Raw genomic sequence first — 21,324 nt, forward strand, 5'->3', positions numbered from 1 at the left:
TTAGCAAAACTCTCTAAATATTTTTACTATTTAAAGGGTGATGAATTAAGAAGATGACCAGAGTAGAGATCCATCAACTATTATACAACGACGTAAAAGAAACTAAGTAAAGACTAAGAAAATATAAATCACATGAGTGGAAAGATACTAAGTAAGTTGGGACTCAAGAATAATGTCTATAGAAGATTAAATATTCTAAAATTTAAATTTAAATCATGCCAAAGAAAAAATATTCAATACATTGTAGTTTGCTACTAATAATCGGTAGAATACCTTATGTCTTGCTAGTGAATTTGCTTAAAATAATTTAGTTTCAGTAGTAGTATAATAGGTTTTGTAATAAGGATTTTGAGTTTAATTACCTATTGACTTGTAATCATTTTTATAATTTTAAGGCCCAAGAAAAATATTAATGCTTTGTTATTTTTAAACTTAATATATAAATATATTTTTTTAATGTAAATTAATTAGTACGGTTCGATATATTTTTTGATTTATTTTTATAGAATAAAAAAAAATATCTTAATTATCGGTACAATTATAGATTTATATATTAAAAAAATATGATTTTATTAATAGAAACCTGGTGGTTTATTATGTTTTTAAATATTGATTGACACCCGGTACTTTACCCCCATTGAAATGCAATTGTATTTCTGTGAATCAAATTGAGAAACCTCTGAGGCTAAGATGAGGCGCGGTTCATGGGAGACGAAGTTGTTGCAAGAATTGGTTCTGTATGCGGCAAGTGCTGCTCTGAGCAGCCTCGTTTTGTTTGTGGGGCTCCGACAACTTGACCCGAACCGACATGCGTCCAAGAAGGCTCTCGAGCACAAGAAGGAAATTGCTAAGCGCCTTGGACGACCTCTAGTTCAAACTAACCCCTATGAGGTTACCCTCCAATCTCGCTTATGTCTTTTCGCTCTTTCCCCCTTTCTGAATTGTTCTTTTAACCATATAATTAAAGTCGCTTCGTTTTGTTATTTATACTTATATTTTTGGTATTATTTTCTTTGCTTTAGATTTTCCTATTCATTTTGGTCTATTATGTAGTATTGTTTAGAAGGAAAGAAGCTGAAGCTAGATTTCAACTTTATTGGTTTTGGATAAAAATGACTTCAAGTGTTAATAACTGGGTTCTAAAGTTAATATTTGTATATATTTAATAAATTTCTTAACACAAATACACTGTTTTGAGCAAAAGCTACTGGCCCGTAGCTGGGCTTCTAGCTCTGCCCCTAGTAGGCCGCTGAAATTGTAAAATGCTGATCCTAAATGCCAGTGGAATCCCAAGGTGTAAGCTTAAAGAAGAGCTAAAATTTGAGAAAAATAGGTTTTGCTTGGAAAAATAGGCTTGTCATGGATTGTTTATTTTGTTGTGAAATGGAAGTTACGAGCAATGCCATGGCACTCACTGGGGAAAGAAGGTTGTCAGCTAGATACTAGGTCTTTCAATCATGATAAATGTTAGAAAAAAACCGAGTCTCAACTGTACATATGTTACTTATTAATTAGTATTATTTTGTGTAGACCATCCTTTATTCAGTGGACAGTCCGTTGGTCAAGTAATAATCACGTCATTGTGCTTGTCAAACAGATAGGTTGTGTTTGGTATGGAGGAATATTGTACTCAATATTCCAGTATATGCATTACTCGAATTCAAAGAAAAACAACTTTTTCTAAAGAAATGTTTTTGATTAAAATGGAAAAATGGATCCCAACTCTTACTCTTTATCACCTGTTTTAACCGACAGTTAGACCCTGTTTTCAGATTTTACTGAAACACTACTACTCCAGTCCTAAATCTTGTATGATTAGCATATCTTTATACTCAACCAAACATGAGATAATGATTTAGAATAATTTCCCAAGGCAAAAGATTGCATGCGAGAACATTCTACTACCTGCCAACGGCACCGGCATCCAATGTTTTTGAAACTTTGTACCCTTTACTTCACTCTCTGAAATCATTGTCGGTGTTTAGCTCAGTTTGGTTAAAGCTGATGGAAGTCATTTTAATTTGATATTCCTTGGTGTATAGGGTTCAAATATGTGTGCTTGTCTACTATGATCACTTCCTTATAGAGCTTCTTACCCTTCCAATACCTTGTTTCACAAGGCTGTATTAGAAATTGATTATAACCTACATGATTTATTCATTTAGATGCTATATTTCTTTGTTGGTGCGAATATTTTACACATGCTAGGAACCTGCAGTAAAAAATGATCGTTTTCATATTGAATTATTTGAACCCCTTTGTGCTTTGCTTCAACAGGATATAATAGCCTGTGATGTGATTAACCCTGATCATATAGATGTGGAATTTGATTCAATTGGTGGATTGGAATCTATTAAGCAAGCTCTATATGAATTGGTAATACTTCCCCTGAGGAGGCCTGAACTCTTTTCTGGGAAACTTCTGGGTCCTCAAAAAGGAGTGTTGCTCTATGGACCGCCTGGCACTGGAAAGACCATGCTTGCCAAAGCAATTGCTAAAGAGTCAGGTGCTGTTTTTATTAATGTGAAAATATCGAATCTGATGAGCAAATGGTTTGGTGATGCCCAAAAGCTGGGTGAGTTGGATCTTATTTTTACTCTTTCAAGATTCTTTTTCAGCATTATATTTTCTTAGATGTGTTGTTTGATTATTTACGTTTGCTTAGCCCTTCTTGTACTCTCAGTTGTTATTCAGATTAACAAGCATTATTTGACCGCGAGTAAGATATCAAGATAACCTAGTGTTTATTTGCAACTTAATTATTACGGAGTACTCTTTTTTGGGGGTGAGGGGTGGGGTTAAAATTGATCATGGGAAGAGTTGTTTAGTTTTGTCCAGTCCTCTGAAGATCGTGTTAGTGATTTTTCTGTTTGGTATTATCTTGTTCAAATGAAGTTGTCCAGGTGATAAAAATCATGATTTCAAGTCTCTGTGGCTAAGCTTAGATTGCATTTATTATGTGCATGTAAAGTTTACAAGTTATTGATCTGCATTTTTAGAGATATCTCTCTTTCAGTTGAATTTGTTTTTGGGCCATAATACGGTGCTTTTGCTTATTTTGTTTTGTTCTTGTTGAGTAGGGTAAAGAGTAGGGTGTGCACAGTTTTTCCTGAGTGATCATATTTTGAAGTATACTGAACATCAATCCAATCTCGATTTAGAAAAGAAATTTACAAGCAACTATATCCTTAACGGCCTCTATTCCTGATGTGAATGGGCACTCTTTGCCTAAAATCTTAAACCGAACTGTCATTGGTGGTTTTTGAAATCAAGAATTCAAATTGAACATACTCTACTAGGATTGGCTAACTTCAGTTGGGCAGTTACAATTTGTTTTGGCAGTTTCAAAATTCTTTCCAGTTCTAGCAAGTTTCAAACAATTTTCTTGCCGCAAAATTCTGGAATCAGCATCTAAAATCCATGCTTGCGCAGCACAAGGGATCTGAAATTTGTTAATACAATGATTGTAGTGATAGAAAAACTTTAAGTGGATGCTTCACTTCTGAATTTTAGGAATAGGAATGAGAATTATAGATTATTCAAACCAGAAGCAAAATTAGTGAAGTTGAAGAGGTTGCCTTTATCAGATTTCCTGTCCTACACTTCTTATAGGACAATTTAGAAGACACCATATGGTATTCTCCCGTTCATCTTTCGGCTGGAAGATTCTAGTACAATGGTTGAAAGAAGCCAATGACGGATTTCTGTCTACCGTTATGAGGTGCAACATATCTCAAATCTACAAATGCTCTTGTTTGGCTTAGTTGAATTTTGAGCGTCCACCTAAGTTGGAAAGAGGGAGAGTGTGAGACAGCTTGAGGCTAGAGGGGAAGAACAAAAACATATAGAGAAGAGTGTGAATTACCTAGCATGAGTAACGTTTGATGGTGACCTCAGCATTGTGTTTTTTTTTTCCTGATGTTTTTTATCAGGTAAATGAGAACTTCCATTAAATGGCATCCAGTAGATGCTAAAAGTTAAAACATCTTAGCAAAAAATAGCTCATGTACAGGTGTTCCTTTAATCACTTTATGTAATTTAAGGAGTTAACAAATCCAAGAATTGATCAACACTATTTACATGTTCAAGTCTACACCAACAAAAAAGATTCTCTAGACATGTAGCCTTTAGCACATATATGGCAGTAATGATTTCCTCAAAGCAAATTAGATTTCTCTCCTCCCAAATACACCAAAATTTGTCTCCCTCAACATTGTCGCATTTTTGGAAAAGAGGGAGTTATGAAGGAAAAAGATGGTATGGAGAGTTTAGTGAGAGGTGAGAGCACTTGATTAGTAAGGTGGGCTGCGGTAGGTTGACAGTTGTAAAATTACATAAAATGTTGTGAAAGATACTCTATTTAGTTTTCGAATGGAATGGACCTAAAGAGGGCGAAAGATACAGAGGATTCATGTAGCTGACTTCAACTAATTTTTGATGGATGTTGATTGATACATATAAGCTTAGTGGTCAGGTATGGTTTCAGTAGCAAAAAAAATGGTTTCAGTAGCATCTTCGTGTTTAAACCAAAGAAAACCACCAAGTCCTCTTCCTTAATAAACCCACGAATAGAGAACACAACGGAGACCACATACACTCCACCACATTGAAGGACGAATATGCACACTTAAACATCACTAGAAGATCCCTTCGATTTTCCTTCACCAAAATCACCGGGGTTGACGACGGCAGAAACTGGGCATTGAGAGAAAAACGAGGAGCGTAGAGAGGGAATTTGTGCCAGTTCTTCAATGGCCAAAATATGGAAGTTGCCGGTGTTGGTAGGAAAATTTAGAAGCGCTATTAAAATTTTATGTATGATAGTTTTGTCCAAAAATATTGAATTATCGCTTAGGTAATTGTTGAAGAATGATGCTTATATTTTGGCCAAAATATTGAATTGTTGCTTAGGTAATTGCTGAAGAATGATGCTTGTATATGGTGATTATGTAAGTGCAGGAATCAATTTGATTTATAACAAAAAGTGCCAAGATTGAATTACCACTTTCTAGTGTGGAAATTTTACTGAGGGCTAGCAAAACTACAATTTGGCATATAACTGTTGAACAATTCTTCTAGAATTCCGAGGACTTCATGGGATGTTGATTGTGAGAACCAGTTCTTGGGAATTAGATGATTTCAGGGCTTCTTTTAATCAATCTTCAGTCTACCGAGGACTATTTATTCCCCCCCCCCCCCAAAAAAAAAAAGGGAACCTTCAGTCCACTGCAGAATAAATATGGATTATACCATGTCTAAGGTGTCAAAACTTTTCTCTCTCGAAATCTTGGATACAAGTAAAATCTGATATAAAGATACTAGGATACAGTTAATAAATCCTTTTGTCGTATTTTAGGTTTCCAATGTTTTGGGACTATTTGTTTTCCTAGTTTGAAATGGCGACAAGTGTGTAAATATTTTATTTTTAAGGTCAATTCAACTTCTGTATGATCATATGAACTGTATGATCATATGAATCACAAACTTTTTTTTTGTCCGAGACAATTTTTGAATTATGAGAATTCTTTTGTTAGACTACAACAACAATTCTTTTGCTCCAGCACAGAGGATATGGCCCTTGATAGGAAGGTGTGGAGGTCAAGAATTAAGGTAGAAGTTTAGCTAGCCGAGCGTTTTCCTTGTTCATATCAGTAGTATTAGTGTACTACTTAGTGTTAGTCTTATATTTTCTTATTCTTAGATGTCTATTATTACTTGTTTTTTTTTTTTCCGCTTCGGTTCTCTGATTGGTTTTGCTGGTGTTGCTGCTTGTTGTTACTCCCTTCCTTTTTCTCTTTCCGGAATTGAGGGTCTACCGGAAACAACCTCTCTACCTTCTCAAGGTAGGGGTAAGGTCTGCGTATACACTAACCTTCCCAGACCCCACTTGTGGGATTACACTGGGTTTTTTGTTGTTGTTGTTGTTAGACTAAAAGAATAAAACTAAGAGTTCCTATAAAATAGATTCAAGTGTATGTGACATTTGGCTACATATGTTTTCTTGTTGCAAGTAATTGTGTGACATTTGGCTCCATATGTTTTCTTGTTGCAAGTAATTGGTCAACAGATTATGTGTGCTTCTTCATCAAGTCTCAGATGAGCGAACGTGATCTCATGATAATTCATGTGAAAATCCTCAGAATTTGCTCCCTGTGATGTCATTTCATGGAAATAGTTGAACTTCCACACCATAGGCACCCCTGTTGCACTGAAGCCAAGGAGCAAAGTACAGGGAGTTTTTGGCCTGACATGAGGCTCGATTGTGGTTTCCAGGGAGATTCTTTGGTCTAGTTACGTTATAAAACTGGATGCATAAAAACTTTACCTAGAAATTCTTAAGAATAAACACTCTGCCCCCCCTCTCCTCGGGTGAGGTATTATAAACCCTTAAAGCGTAACTAGTATTGGATGCTCTTGGTTTGATTTTTTTTTTGGTGATTGCTCGTGTTACTGATTTGAGTTAAGTGACTTAAAGTTGGTTTAGCATAGACTTAATATTCGACTTGATGTTAGACTTCTTCATTGATATATGCTTCTGAAATCTTTACAGTTTCCGCTTTGTTTAGTTTGGCGTATAAGCTTCAGCCAGCAATCATATTCATTGACGAAGTGGACAGCTTTTTGGGTCAGCGCAAGGCTACTGACAATGAGGCATTAGCAAACATGAAGACTGAATTCATGGCTTTATGGGATGGTTTTACCACAGATCGTAGGTTCACTCCTTAATGAGATGATTTACTTATTAGTAGCTTTCATTCACCAATCACCACTCATTTGCTGCAAAACTTTATCAGCAAGTTGTGCAATTTGAGATGATCATGTCTTTTAGCTAGTTAATGTGGTCTAGGAAGAAAATTTTGTGACTATTTACTGAGATAGTGCTTATGTAGATAATGCCCGGGTTATGGTACTTGCTGCTACTAATCGGCCATCTGAGCTTGATGAAGCAATTCTTCGACGCCTTCCTCAGGCCTTTGAGATCGGTATGCCTGACTGCAAAGAGAGAGCTGAGATTTTGAAGGTTATCCTGAAGGGCGAGAAGGTACAAGATAACATTGACTATGACCGCATTGCTAGTTTGTGTGATGGATACACTGGTTCAGATCTTCTTGAGCTTTGTAAAAAAGCTGCCTACTTCCCCATCCGGAACCTGCTCAATGATGAGAAGAGTGGAAAGCGATCTGCGGTTAGTATTATATTCTTATTCTAGAAGATTCTAACTTAAAAAGTTGTACTCTCCTTCAGAAAAAGTTGTTAATTGGTAGTTAACTGACACAAATGCAGTTTTAAGGACTGACTTATCTTAAGGGTGGCATGTGGGCCGGTTAGGACCGGCCCCGGCCCAGGACCGCAAGCCCAAATGGGCAGTGGGCCTAAACGGTTCTAACCGGATAGGACCGGGACCGTGGGGAGGTGGGCTGGGTAGTGGGCCGGTCCCATAGGCGAGGCCCGCGAGACCGGGACCGGTTGGGAAGTGGGCCGGTTCAAGCGGTCCTAAACGGGCCTATCCGGGCCCAATGACTAGTTTTTTTTAAAAAAAATCTGACACATTATAGTCTTTATGGCATTTAAAATATGGCCGTTTTACCTGTCAAAATAGCCTTTGGCTATTTATAAATAGGCATTTAGCCCCCCAACTTTGTTTTAACCCCATTTTTTTTATAATTACACTTTTTCTTATATATATAGCTTATATATATATATATATATATACTATACTATATATACATCTTATATCGAATATAGTTTATATATATATATACATACTATACTATACTATATGTACATCTTATATATATATATACTAAGTGTATATACATATCTTAAGATGTATATATAGTATATATATAAGCTATATTCGATATATATAGATATTTACTATATATACATCTTAAGATATGTATATATATTGAATATATCGAATATATAGTATAGTATAGTATATATATATATATATATATATATATATATATATATATATATATATAGTATATAAATCGATTATAGCTTATATATCTTTATATAGTATATAAATCGAATATAGCTTATATATCTTAAGATGTATATACAGTATAGTATAATCTTATATATATATATATACTATACTATATTATACTATATATACATCTTTATATACTATATATACATCTTAAGATATATATAGTATATCTTAAGATGTATACTATCGAATATGGCTTATATACTATATATATATATATATATATATATATATCTTATGATGTATATATCTTAAGATGTATATATAGTATAGTATATATATAAGCTTATATATATATATATATATATATATATATATATATATATATATATATATATATATACACACACACACACACACACACACACACACACACTTACTATATATATATATATCTTAAGATGTATATATAGTATAGTATATTATATATATAAGCTTATATATATATCGAATATAGCTTATATATCTTAAGATAATGCTATAATAAAAATATAACGCATTGCTTTGAATATCTCTTTACAATATTTTTGTCTTTAAATTTGAATTAAAAAATTTAGGTGACAATTCTATAATATAATTTACAAGGAATTGCCTTAGATATTTTTATTACCATTTTTTTCCTCTAACTTCTATAAAAACAAAATTTTAAAATAGAAAGTATTCGTTGGGCCCACTTAGGTCCAGGACCAGCCCACTTAACCCGGGATCGTTAGTTCGTGATCCTGGTCCCGGGCCGGTTCCAACAAGAAACCCGCGAAGCCCGGGACCCTTTAGGACCGTCCCGTCTAGGACCGGCCCACTTAGGACCGGCCCCGGCCCACATGGCAACCTTAACTTATCTGATGAATGGTTTAAACCAGGTTTAACCACTGGAACAAAAAAAGGATAAAAGGGGACAAAAAAAATAAAAATGTGTCGAAGAACTAGAGCTTGTTGGGTTACAAGAAACAGCAGTTTGATACAGTGCAGAGACGGAATGAGGCCTTTTTTTTTTTTCTACTGAGAGAACCTTTTCAGATGTCCTCCTAAAGTAAACCATTAGAATTTCCTTTGTACGTGCTACCCCTTTGAATGGATATCCAATTGATTTAGGCGCCTGATTCAATTTTGTGATAGGGCGTCGAAGGAAAAATTAAAATAAAAACAAAAGGACCAGTCTAGAATCTTTTTTTTATTTCTTTAAGAAAAAAAAATTCTGCATCTGCAACTGTGACATAATTATTGTTGCACATGTTATTAATTAAGCTGGACAAATTAGAGTAACAAGGCTGCTTAAAGAGAGACACATTTGCAATCTATCTGGGTTAGTTGGTTTTAAGTATCGCTATTTCTCTTTGAGCAGGAGCCAAGGCCGCTGTCGGAATCAGATTTGGAAAGGGTTTTAGCTACATCGAAAAAGACAAATGTTGCTGCAAGTGAATACAGCAGATTAAGTTCACTGTCAGCAGGATGGTCAGGGCATGCAGATTCAGATGATTACCCTGTCCAAGAAGCAATTAGTGAGCTTTCGAAGCTTGTGATTACCCAAATTTTGAATCTCCGGTCAGATAACCGGGATTCTTAATTGGTCACAGGAACTCCTATAAAGTATCAGCCTGTAAATTGCAGCTTCGACAGGAAACTATTTACTTGCAGCAGGATGGTCAAGGCATGTGTGATGATTACCCTGTCCGAGCTGCAATTGACGAGCTATCTAAGCTAGTCGTTTCCCAGATTTTGATTCTTCAATCAGATAAGCAGTATTCTTAGTTGGCTATAGGGATTCCTATAAACTATCAGTCTGTAAAATTTGATTCTCTCGATGATTTTCAGATGGTTTTCACGTATTACATGTTATTTAACTGGCTAGGTATTGAAATTTGTGCTTTTTATGAAAAGGGGAAGAGTATATCTTATCTCCACGTGAACACAAATTTTCCAGTAATTTTAAAATATCTTGACTTCAATTGGAACATTTAATTGACAGCTTTTGATAACGACCACTTATCCTTTGCCGTAAATGCTTATTGCCTCGTGTATCCTAATTTAATCAAAAGGCAGCGATTTATCTTAGGGTATTTGTGGACGGTAGAGACGATCACTGCTGAATTTTATGGGGTGATGGGCAGTGCCCACTCTATCATTTTGGCAGGGCTATATGTCATCTTTCTCTAGGGTGTTATTTGGACCAATTTGTGTCCATATAAAATTTTAGAAGAATTACTAAAAAGCCATTCACTAAATTGCTTAAACTAAAAATAACTGATAGATATATAATATTTGTATAACCGTGTAAATTCACGTAAATCCGGCCAGCTATTTCTGGGGATACTTTTTACCTTATATCGGTTAACAAACTTTAAGCAAATGAGATTTTTTTCATTTAAATTGTTTGTCTTAAATGAACTTTGAATATGAATCTTTCATAATTTTTATTCATTTCATTGAGCATTGAGTCATACCCTCCAAAAAGTCTACACATGTTTTCTTTTAATTTATCTTGGATTAAAATTCGGTAACTTCCTATGACTATAGATGGCCGTAAAGGATTCGAGGATTGGAAGTTTAAACTATTAATGAGCAATATGCGGCTTAGGATATTTCACTTAGACCGTAAGGACCAACTCCTGTAGAATAAGTCTGGTTTTTGTAGTGGCAGTCAATGTTGATTGAAAACGTCAAAGAAGTGTCAGGATTGGAAAATATCCCTGTATTTCCCGTTCTGCCTTGTGATGTCCTTTTGCCTCAAAGTTTGGAGAAAGAAGTGAATAGGGTCTAGCTTGGTGTTTATGAGGATCTAGGGGTACTTGCCTATTTGTGGAACCCAGAGACAGAGTCATCACTGTTCATGTACAAATGCAAATAATTGGTCTGAGCAGAAATTTTAATATCGCACCAAACCATTTGGTCTTAAATCGTACAGAACCAAAATATTCATTTTAGTAGTACTTGCAAGGATGTGGGTCAATGTCTTTTAAGTAATTTCCAGAATTATGCTACTATTTGTGTCTTCCTTTAGAAACTACTCAATATAATGTTTATGTTTCGATCTTCACATTGTAGCTCAAAGCGTTGAAAAGATGACAGGTGTATGGATTCTACAAGTTTTAGTTCCACGAATTCGTTAAACTCCAATATGCCAATAGACGACTGAAAAGTGAACTAGAAATGTCACATGTTTCATACAACGAGTGTAACTAAGCTTAAATGTTATCGAATAAACCCGACCTACCTTACACAGTCTCGCAATAATCTTCATATCCTTGCTTTATTCTGTAAGAAAATACTTTGATGATAAAAAGATGACAATTAATTCAAATCTTATCACCTTAGGTATGGTAGGATAATTGGGATCGATTCATTTTTAACACAAGAATCCTGGTTAAAAATGAAAAAACTTTAAACAGTGCTACTCTATCAACACGAATCTGAATCAGTCAAACTAGTAATTTTAAATACCAACTAATTAAACAAAAAAATAAAAAATCAGAGTTTTTTTTTTGGCATCTAAAGAACGGGGATGCCTAACTTGGCACAACTCAGCCACAAAAAGCAAACATTACTCACCACCCCACCCGCCCACCCCTGTTTACACTTTTACTGGTATTGATATAAAAAGTTCACATAGCGTGGAGACCCTTTATTTGGGAAATAAATTTTCAAGTAGCCTGATATTTGTTGAATACAGACGTACTGGACCTAATTTCAAACAATTGTAGCCGTAGGACAAAGTACGTGCCTTTGAAATATATCATGGTTGAAAATGTCTAAATGGTTCATATAATTTTTTAGTATAACTTGACAATTCTTAAAATTCTTTGGTTTCGAACGTCTGATTTATATTAATACTACTGCCCCCCTTCTCAGAAAATACTTGTTTGCACCGGCGTTTATACAAAATAGGGGTGTACAAACCGAACTGGAAAATCACACCAAACCAAAAACACTACCAGAAAATCGTAAATTTCCGACTAATAATTATTGTCGGAAATTTCCGACGGAAATGTCAAAAAAATATTAGGTATGTATTTTAAAAATTTTTTTGACCATATTTCCAACAAAATCGGTCGCAATTTTTGGCGAAAAATTTAGTTTGACTTGTTTGACTTTATTTCCGACCGATTTGGTCGGTAGTTTTTTTTAAAAAATAAAAAAAATTAAATGACAATTCCAACCGATTCAGTCGGATTTTTTTTTTAAAAACCCTACCCGACCCCGTTCCCAAAAACAAAACTTCTCTTTTCTTCCTCCTCCTCTCTACCTCTCATCCTTCTCCCCCGTCCCCAAAAACTTGCCCTTTAAAGTCAAACCAAACCGATTAAAAAATTCGATGAGGTTTGGTTTGATTTGGTTATGTATTGAGTGAAAAAAGTCGAACCAAACCGACATATAATATATAATTTTTATATATACTTTTAAGACTTTATATAGAATTTTCTTTAAAAAAATGTCTAGAAATATTTGGGATTCTCTTATGGGATGTAATATCTAATAGAATATGAAGTGCTCAATTTTTATTAACTTTAAATAATGTATTGTATGATCACTTTCTTATCAAGTGTTATTGAAATGCGCCAATCTCTTTATTTATCCATATTCATATATCAAGATCTATTATATTCTTATATCTTTTTCGAATTTGAAGTGATATTTCGATAATTGAAAATTAAATAGAACATATCATTATATAGGTATCATATTGATTTTTATGTTTAATTATTAAATTCGGTTAACTCTGAAAGTGTACATCAACGAAAATTTACTGCCAGACAACTAAAAAAATAACTATCACGTATTACTAAGAAAATTCGCCCATAAGAATACTTTAATAGATCATATGTTTGTCAATTTTTTAATTTTTATTAAACATATATTTACTTATAAGAAATTTAACAAAGTAAGATTGACATATTATTCATGTAACTAAAAAATCCAAAAAGTCCGACAAAACCGAGCCAATCCAAACTGATATAAATGGTTTGGTTTGGTTTTAATAAAAACCGAACCAACCCGATCCATGTACACCCCTAATACAAAATCAATAGTTATATACCTTACGTATTTTATATACATTTTTACGTAAAATTTCTTTTAACCATGAAATTAATGTTAACATAGTTTAAACACTTAGTATGGATACATATTTTGTCTCATTCCTTCCATAGAAATAAGAGAAAGCACCTGTAAAATAACCCCTTTTTTTTTCTGGAAAAGTATAAAAAAGGAATGTTAGAACAAGACAGAAATAGACGCAACAACCTTTAAGGATATAATAAAGCACATAAGCAATTTGAATATTGAAGGTGACTTTAAATTTGCACATGAATTGCTGCTGAAATTGAAAAACGCTACTTCAGTTGGTCAAAATCAAATATGACCACCGGGAATTTTTAACTATAACATCACATATGGAATAATTGATATAGAAAAATATACTCGTTTTAATTAAAAAAAACCACAAGAAAAATAAATTTCTAGTCTTACTAGTAAACACATTTAAGTATGTCGGACTAGTATTCATATGAATACAATTCGAATATAGACTTACGTACTTAGTCTAACAAAACAAATTTTTAGTCAGATAAACACAACGAAGAAACAACGAGGAGAATCATAAAAGATGACAGAAAAAACCCATTATTTCTCATTTGACCAATTAAACCTAGCAAATGCCGTCCCCCGTCTGTAGCCGTCTCCTAATTTCAAACACATCAAATTCATTTATTAAGACTTATTCATTGTTCCAACCTGCCAATCGCCCATCCTCTTAATTTATACTCTTTTATTACTAGTACTTTCTTTATGCTTTTCTCAGCACTTTATATTCTTTATTTACTACAATATTCATGATTTTGTCCACCTTGTTCTTATCATCATTTTAGTTCATTCCTCTTTTTGATTTCATTTCACACCCTTTTTTTAATCATGTTTCTGAGTGTGATTGCAATTATTGCTTCATGTTTTCTTCTGAAGCTTATATTGAAAACTTCACTAGTGCAAATTATGAAGAAATGGTGGCAATTGTTCGAGGACGGTTGTTATGTGTACCAGTTCTACAGAGTCCCGCAATTCAACCACAACATGCAGGAAAATCAATTGTATAAAAAAGTTTGCACTTATCTGAATTCTCTGCCGTGTGCTGAAGATTCTGATTTCACCAACCTTTTCTCCGGCGACAAGTCCAATGAAATCAACCTCGTTTTGGATTCTAACCAAATCGTCGTTGACAATTTCCTCGGCGCCAGAGTTTGTTGGATCAACAAACAGGACGAAAACACCGGCCTCAAATCGCTTGTTATGAAAATCAGGAAAAACGACAAGCGTCGAATTCTACAACCCTACCTTCAACATATACACTCTGTGTTCGATGAAATTGAGCAGAGGAAAAAGGAGGTGACATTATTCGTGAACGTAGATAACGAACCTCAGAGAAATGGACGGTGGAGATCAGTGCCGTTTACACATCCAGCAACTTTTGAAACTATCGTGATGGACACGGATCTCAAAAACAAGGTCAAATCCGATTTGGATAATTTCCTAAAGTCGAAACAGTACTATAATCGTCTCGGCAAAATTTGGAAACGGAGTTATCTCCTCTACGGACCTTCCGGCACCGGAAAATCAACATTCATCGCCGGAGTAGCGAATATGCTGAATTACGACGTGTACGACGTCGATTTATCCAGAGTAACAGACGATTCGGATCTGAAGCTGCTTCTGTTACAGACAACGAACAAGTCGTTGATTGTTATCGAAGATCTCGATAGTTATTTAGGGAACAAATCAACGGCTGTGAGCTTATCTGGGATTCTTAACTTTATGGACGGAATATTCTCGTGTTGTGGGGAAGAGCGAATTATGATCTTTACCGTGAATAATAAAGATCAAATTGATCCAACGGTTCTAAGGCCAGGAAGAATTGATGTTCACATACACTTCCCTTTATGTGATTTTAATGCGTTCAAAAGCCTAGCGAATAGTCATTTGGGTTTAAAAGATCACAAGCTGTTCCCACAAGTAGAGGAGATTTTTCAAACCGGGGCGGTTTTGAGCCCGGCTGAGATCGGCGAGATTATGATTTCGAACCGGAGTTCCCCGACCCGGGCGTTGAAATCGGTCATTTCTGCTTTGCATATCAACACGGAGTCGAGGGCAGCGACTCGGCATGCACGGCGGTTGAGTGAGAGCGGGTCGGTTCGAACCGTGGAAGAAACGGGTGACTCGGGAATTTTTTGCAAGGACAGCGTGAGAGAGTTCAAGAAACTATATGGACTTTTACGGATAAGGAGCAGTAGAAAAGATTCATCTTTTGAGTTTGATACATCAGACAAGGATAATTCACGTCATGACAATTAACATATGTTGGTTTCGGTCTTTAATGATGGATCCTTACTTGCATAATCATTTATTTATTTATCTTTCAGAATGATGTAACTTGTTATTTCTAGTGTGTGATTTTTAGTTGATTTAACATAAAGATTGTAGTTAGAATTCATTATCTCATATTGATTAAACTTTGATCAGAGTTATCGCTCTGTTTGCGATAGTTATACATGATGATGCTCTAATCTCTTCTTAGATTTTGAATCTATTTTTATAGCGTTGTACTCTTACATATATGTTATTGTATGTTGAGGTTTTTTTGTTTTTAAGATGAAATAGTCTTAAAATGAGGGTCAATGGGAAATGGAGGGAAAATGAAATTTATGAGTAAAATTTTAAGTTTTTCTCTCTTGACAATGAGACATTGTCCCATATTGGAAGAGGAAAAGATTTTTGGTGGGTATATATATAATTGCTCTTCTTGTAGTTCTTAAAGAGTTAAGAAGAAAGCAAGCCTCGCGCCGTCGTCATCGTCGCTCGGCTACGGCTTCGGCTTCGGATTTGGTCAATTGATTGATTAATTTTTTGGACCAAATTTATTTGTTAATAGTAAGTATTAACGTAAAATTATTCGCATTTATAACGGATATTTTTCAATCCGTGTATTGACCCCAGGCAACCGCCTAATGCTCTTCCCACCATGAATGTGCTTGCTCCACAAACAAGTGCTTGCTCCACAAACAAGCTAATGGTTGGCTTCGATTTCGGCTTCGGCTTCGGCTTCGGATTCAGATTCGAATTTGGTCAAATGATCGATTGATTGATTAATTTTTTGGACCAAATTTATTTGTTAATAGTAAATATTAACGTAAGATTATCCGCATTTATAACGGATATTTTTCAATCCGTGTATTGACCACCAGGCAGCCGCCTAATGCTCTTCCCACCATGAATGTGCTTGCTCCACAAACAAGTGCTTGCTCCACAAATAAGCTAATGCTTGTTCTTCTTCAACACTGGTTGCTATATATATGTTCAGCAGCTGTTGAAGAAAGATACACATAATACACAAGACACAAAACTGAAATCGCTCAACAGATTTGGCTATACATTGCACTCCTTCCTCTCAGCATTTCCATACGATTTTCTGAGTTTCTACTCCTTTGTTCTGCATTGTTTTAACTTCAAACAAAGCAACTGTAAGTGTGATTTGCTACCGAACTTTGTGTTCGCTGAAACACTGGGGTTTGAAGTACCGCTACACCAGTGTGTGATTCGTTCTATCCTGGGAGGAAATAATCCATTACCTTGGGTATTAGGAGGGGATTAAATTCCTTAAGGAAATACTGTGAATTCAGTGGGCTCGAATTAATTACTGTTTCATTACGATAACTTATATTTTGCAGAATTATTATTTACAAATACAACAATATTGGCGGGAATAACAGAACCAACCCTTCGCTATTTATAAAACCATAAGATGCCTTCTAAGACTTGAAGAAATTCTACTTGCGCGGTTCTTTTTTCTGGACCAATTTGAATTCTATTTCATTTTTGATTTTAAAGGTTGTAGAGCAGTAAGTAGTTAGGCGGATTTCAGCGCATGTATTGAGAATCTTCAAGGAAAATTTGTCTTATTCTTTTACAGAAAAAATGACGACTGAAAGCGAAAACCAAGCTGTTCCGATGGTGACTGCCAACGCATCGACAAGCCGAACACCGGCGTTGGCACCGGCAGAAAAACCCGAAAAATTTTCCGGGATTGATTTCAAGCGCTGGCAGCAGAAGATGTTCTTCTACTTAACTACGTTATGTCTACAGAAGTTCATCAAGGAAGATGTTCCTGATCTGCCAGATAAAACTCCAGAGAATGAACGCTTTATCGTGATTGAAGCGTGGAAGCATTCTGATTTTTTATGCAAGAATTATATTCTTAGCGGACTGGATGATAATCTGTATAATGTATACAGTGGCGTGGAGACGTCAAAAGAATTGTGGAATGCGCTTGAAAAGAAATATAAAACTGAAGATGCCGGGATGAAGAAATTTGTTGCCGCAAAATTTTTGGACTACAAAATGGTAGATAGCAAGTCTGTTATTACCCAAGTCCAGGAATTGCAAGTGATTATTCATGATCTACTTGCTGAAGGTCTTGTCATCAATGAAGCATTCCAAGTAGCAGCAATGATTGAGAAGTTGCCTCCGTTATGGAAGGACTTCAAAAATTATTTGAAACACAAATGAAAGAAAATGTCCCTTGAAGATCTCATTGTTCGATTGAGAATCGAAGAGGACAATAAAGCTGCTGAAAGGAGAGGCCGTGGAAATTCAACAATAATGGGAGCAAATATTGTTGAAGATAACAAAAAGAGAAAGAAGGCTTCTGGTCTGAAATACAACCCAAGCAAGAAGCGGTTCAGTGGAAACTGGTACAACTGTGGGAAAATGGGACACAAATCTACGGAGTATCGTGCTCCGAAGAAAGACAAGAAAAGAGGTCAAGCAAACATGGTAGTAAAGCATGATGATATTGATAACTTGTGTGCCATGCTTTCTGAATGTAACTTGGTGGGAAATCCTAAACTGTGGTGGTTTGTTTCAGGAGCCACTCGCCATGTTTGTGCAGTTAGAGAAGCTTTTGCTACTTATGCTCCTGCTGGACCCGGAGAGACAGTTTATATGGGAAATGCTTCAACAGCAAAAGTTGAAGGATATGGGAAGATATTTCTGAAAATGACTTCTGGCAAGGTCATGACTTTGAACAATGTCCTTCATGTTCCCGAAATGAGAAAGAATTTAGTCTCTACTGGACTTCTTGTTAAGCACGGTTTTAAGTGTATTTTTGTGTCCGACAAGGTTGACATAAGTAAGAATGAAATATTTGTAGGAAAAGGTTACCTCACCGAGGGCCTTTTCAATCTGAATGTAATGGTTGTGGAAAACAATAATAATATTTCAGCTTCTTTTTACTTACTTGAGTCAAATAATTTATGGCATGTACGTTTGGGTCATGTCAATTATAAAACCTTGCGGAAAATGATTAACTTGGAAGTACTGCCTAAGTTTGAATGTGAAAAATCAAAAAGTCAATATGTTAAACATCCTTATAAATCAGTTGAAAGGAATTCAAATCCTTTAGACTTAATTCACACAGATATTTGTGACATGAAGTCAATACCATCTCACGGTGGAAAGAAGTATTTCATAACTTTTATTGACGATGGTACTCGATATTGCTATGTTTACTTACTGAATAGTAAAGATGAAGCAATAGACGCATTCAGGCAATACAAAAATGAAGTTGAAACGCAGCTTAACAAGAAAGTAAAAATGATAAGAAGTGATAGGGGTGGTGAATATGAATCTCCTTTTGAAGAAATATGTTTAGAATATGGAATTATTCATCAAACAACAGCTCCTTACACGCCCCAATCTAATGGGATTGCGGAAAGAAAGAATCGCACATTAAAGGAGATGATGAATGCGTTGTTGATAAGTTCTGGTTTGCCACAGAACTTGTGGGGGAAGCCATTCTTACGGCTAATCGAATATTAAATCGAGTGCCCCATAGCAAAACACAATCCATTCCATATGAAAAATGGAAAGGAAGGAAGCCCAACTTGAATTATTTTAAAGTATGGGGGTGTTTGGTAAAAGTACAAGTTCCTAAACCCAAAAGGGTAAAGATAGGACCGAAAACCGTTGATTGTGTTTTCATAGGATATGCGACAAATAATAAAGCATATCGATTTCTAGTTCATAAATCAGAAAATCCCGACATTCATAATAATACGGTTATAGAATCAAATAATGCTGAGTTTTTTGAAAATATATATCTGTATAAAAAGGAATGTGAGTCGTTTGGTGAAGGATCTAAACGACCTCAGGAAGAAATAAAAGAAAGTACATGTAATCAGGAGGATCCAAGACGTAGTAAACGTCAAAGAACTTCTACTTCATTTGGACCAGATTTTGTGACTTTCTTATTGGAGAATGAGCCTCAAACATTTAAAGAAGCTATGACTTCTTCGGAATCATTGTTTTGGAAAGAGGCAGTCAATAGTGAAATAGAATCCATATTGAACAACCATACATGGGAATTGGTTGATCTTCCTCCTGGAAATAAACCTTTGGGTTCTAAATGGATTTTTAAGAGAAAAATCAAATATGATGGCACTATTGATAAATTCAAGGCAAGACTCGTAGTCAAAGGGTATAGACAACGAGAAGGTCTAGACTACTTTGATACATACTCTCCAGTTACAAGAATTACGTCCATACGGATGTTAGTAGCATTAGCTGCAGTGTATGGTCTTGAAATTCATCAAATGGATGTTAAGACGACCTTCTTAAATGGAGAGTTGGAGGAAGAAATTTACATGGAACAACCTGAAGGGTTTGTGGTTCCAGGTAAAGAAAAGAAGGTATGTAGACTTGTTAAGTCTCTTTACAGACTAAAACAAGCACCCAAACAATGGCATGCGAAATTTGACCAAACAATGTTGTCAAATGGTTTTAAGATAAATGAATGTGATAAATGTGTGTACATTAAAAATGTTCCAAATCACATAGTCATTGTTTGCCTATATGTGAATGATATGTTGATAATGAGTAATGACATTGCTAACATAAATGCTACTAAGCGTATGCTCAATAGCAAGTTTGATATGAAAGACTTGGGAGTTGCTGATTTAATTCTGGGAATTAAGATCCATAAGATTCCTCAAGGTCTGGCATTGTCACAATCTCATTATATTAAGACAGTACTTGAAAAATTCAAGCACTTGGGCTTTAAAATTGCAAAGACTCCAATTGACGTGAATCTTGCATTAGTAAAGAATAAAGGCCAAAGTATATCACAATTGGATTATGCTCGTGTGTTGGGATGCTTAATGTATATCATGAATTGTACACGACCAGATATAGCTTGTGCTATAAGTAAACTGAGTCGATATACGAGCAATCCAGGCCAATCTCATTGGATGGCAATGAAATGAGTTTTGGGATATTTAGAACATACCCAGAACTTTGAATTGCACTACAGTAAATTCCCTGCGGTGATTGAGGGATACTGTGATGCAAATTGGATCACCGGTTCAACTGATTCTAAGTCCACGAGTGGATATGTATTCACTATTGGTGGAGGAGCGGTATCTTGGAAGTCGTCCAAACAAACATGTATTGCCCGCTCTACAATGGAGGCTGAATTCATAGCCTTAGATAAAGCCGGTGAAGAAGCTGAATGGCTCCAAAATTTCTTAGAAGACATTCCATTTTGGCCCAAATCGTTGGCACCAATATGTATACATTGTGATAGTCAAGCGGCAATTGGAAGGGCTGGGAGCGTTATGTATAACGGTAAATCTCGTCATATACGACGAAGACATAAAACCGTTAGACAATTACTCTCTAGAGGAATTATCACGATTGACTATGTAAAGTCAAGTGATAATGTGTCGGATCCACTTACAAAAGGCCTAACTAGAGAGGTAGTTGAGAAATCATCAAGGGGAATGGGGGATATGGCCGAGAACAAGTCATTGTGGCGGTAAATCTACCTAGAAGACTGGAGATCCCAAGATCTAGGTTCAAGGAGATCAAACAAAGTCATTAATGATGGTTCAACATTGTTAAATAAAATTTTAGTCCGTTCTCGTGATGAGACAATGTTCAGTACCAAGGATAAAGTATTAAGGCTTTTTAATGATTTCTAAATTTGATACGGGGTATATCAAAAAATGTATCTACAGGATGACATGTTTAGGAATCACCTATGTAAGTATGAAGTGTTAGCCGCTTTAAGGAGAACTTTGTAAGGCCAGTTCTCTACGCACTTATAAAACCAGGCGGTGTTCATGGCTGAAACGAACACAACAATGAGAACCAAAGACGGTTAAGGGTTAATTGTGTGACTTATGATTGTCTAGGTATACACCAAAGATCGATGGTTCAAAGATATCAAATCTACCGATTGACCGAGTATATCCGACATAAGTTTACTACGGAAATTTCAAAGGGAAACC

At 35.4% G+C, this 21,324-nt stretch overlaps 2 protein-coding genes across 2 annotated transcripts; both read left to right on the forward strand.

Annotated features, from left to right (window-relative positions):
- The first annotated feature begins 625 nt into the window (after positions 1-625).
- LOC107809666 (uncharacterized) lies at positions 626-9,894 on the forward strand. The gene is made up of 5 exons (XM_075251914.1): positions 626-891; positions 2,278-2,575; positions 6,551-6,709; positions 6,891-7,186; positions 9,342-9,894. Exons 1-5 carry the CDS (start codon positions 691-693, stop codon positions 9,561-9,563), a joined length of 1,176 nt encoding a protein of 391 aa, XP_075108015.1. The 5' UTR covers positions 626-690; the 3' UTR covers positions 9,564-9,894.
- Positions 9,895-12,970: 3,076 nt separating this feature from the next.
- Positions 12,971-15,535, forward strand: LOC107826471 (AAA-ATPase At2g46620-like). The gene has a single exon (XM_016653458.2). The coding sequence runs from the start codon at positions 13,904-13,906 to the stop codon at positions 15,332-15,334; it is 1,431 nt and encodes a 476-aa protein (XP_016508944.2). The 5' UTR covers positions 12,971-13,903; the 3' UTR covers positions 15,335-15,535.
- Positions 15,536-21,324: the final 5,789 nt, after the last annotated feature.

Source organism: Nicotiana tabacum, chromosome 4, assembly GCF_000715075.1.
Source record: "Nicotiana tabacum cultivar K326 chromosome 4, ASM71507v2, whole genome shotgun sequence".
NCBI classification, from domain to species: Eukaryota; Viridiplantae; Streptophyta; class Magnoliopsida; order Solanales; family Solanaceae; genus Nicotiana; species Nicotiana tabacum.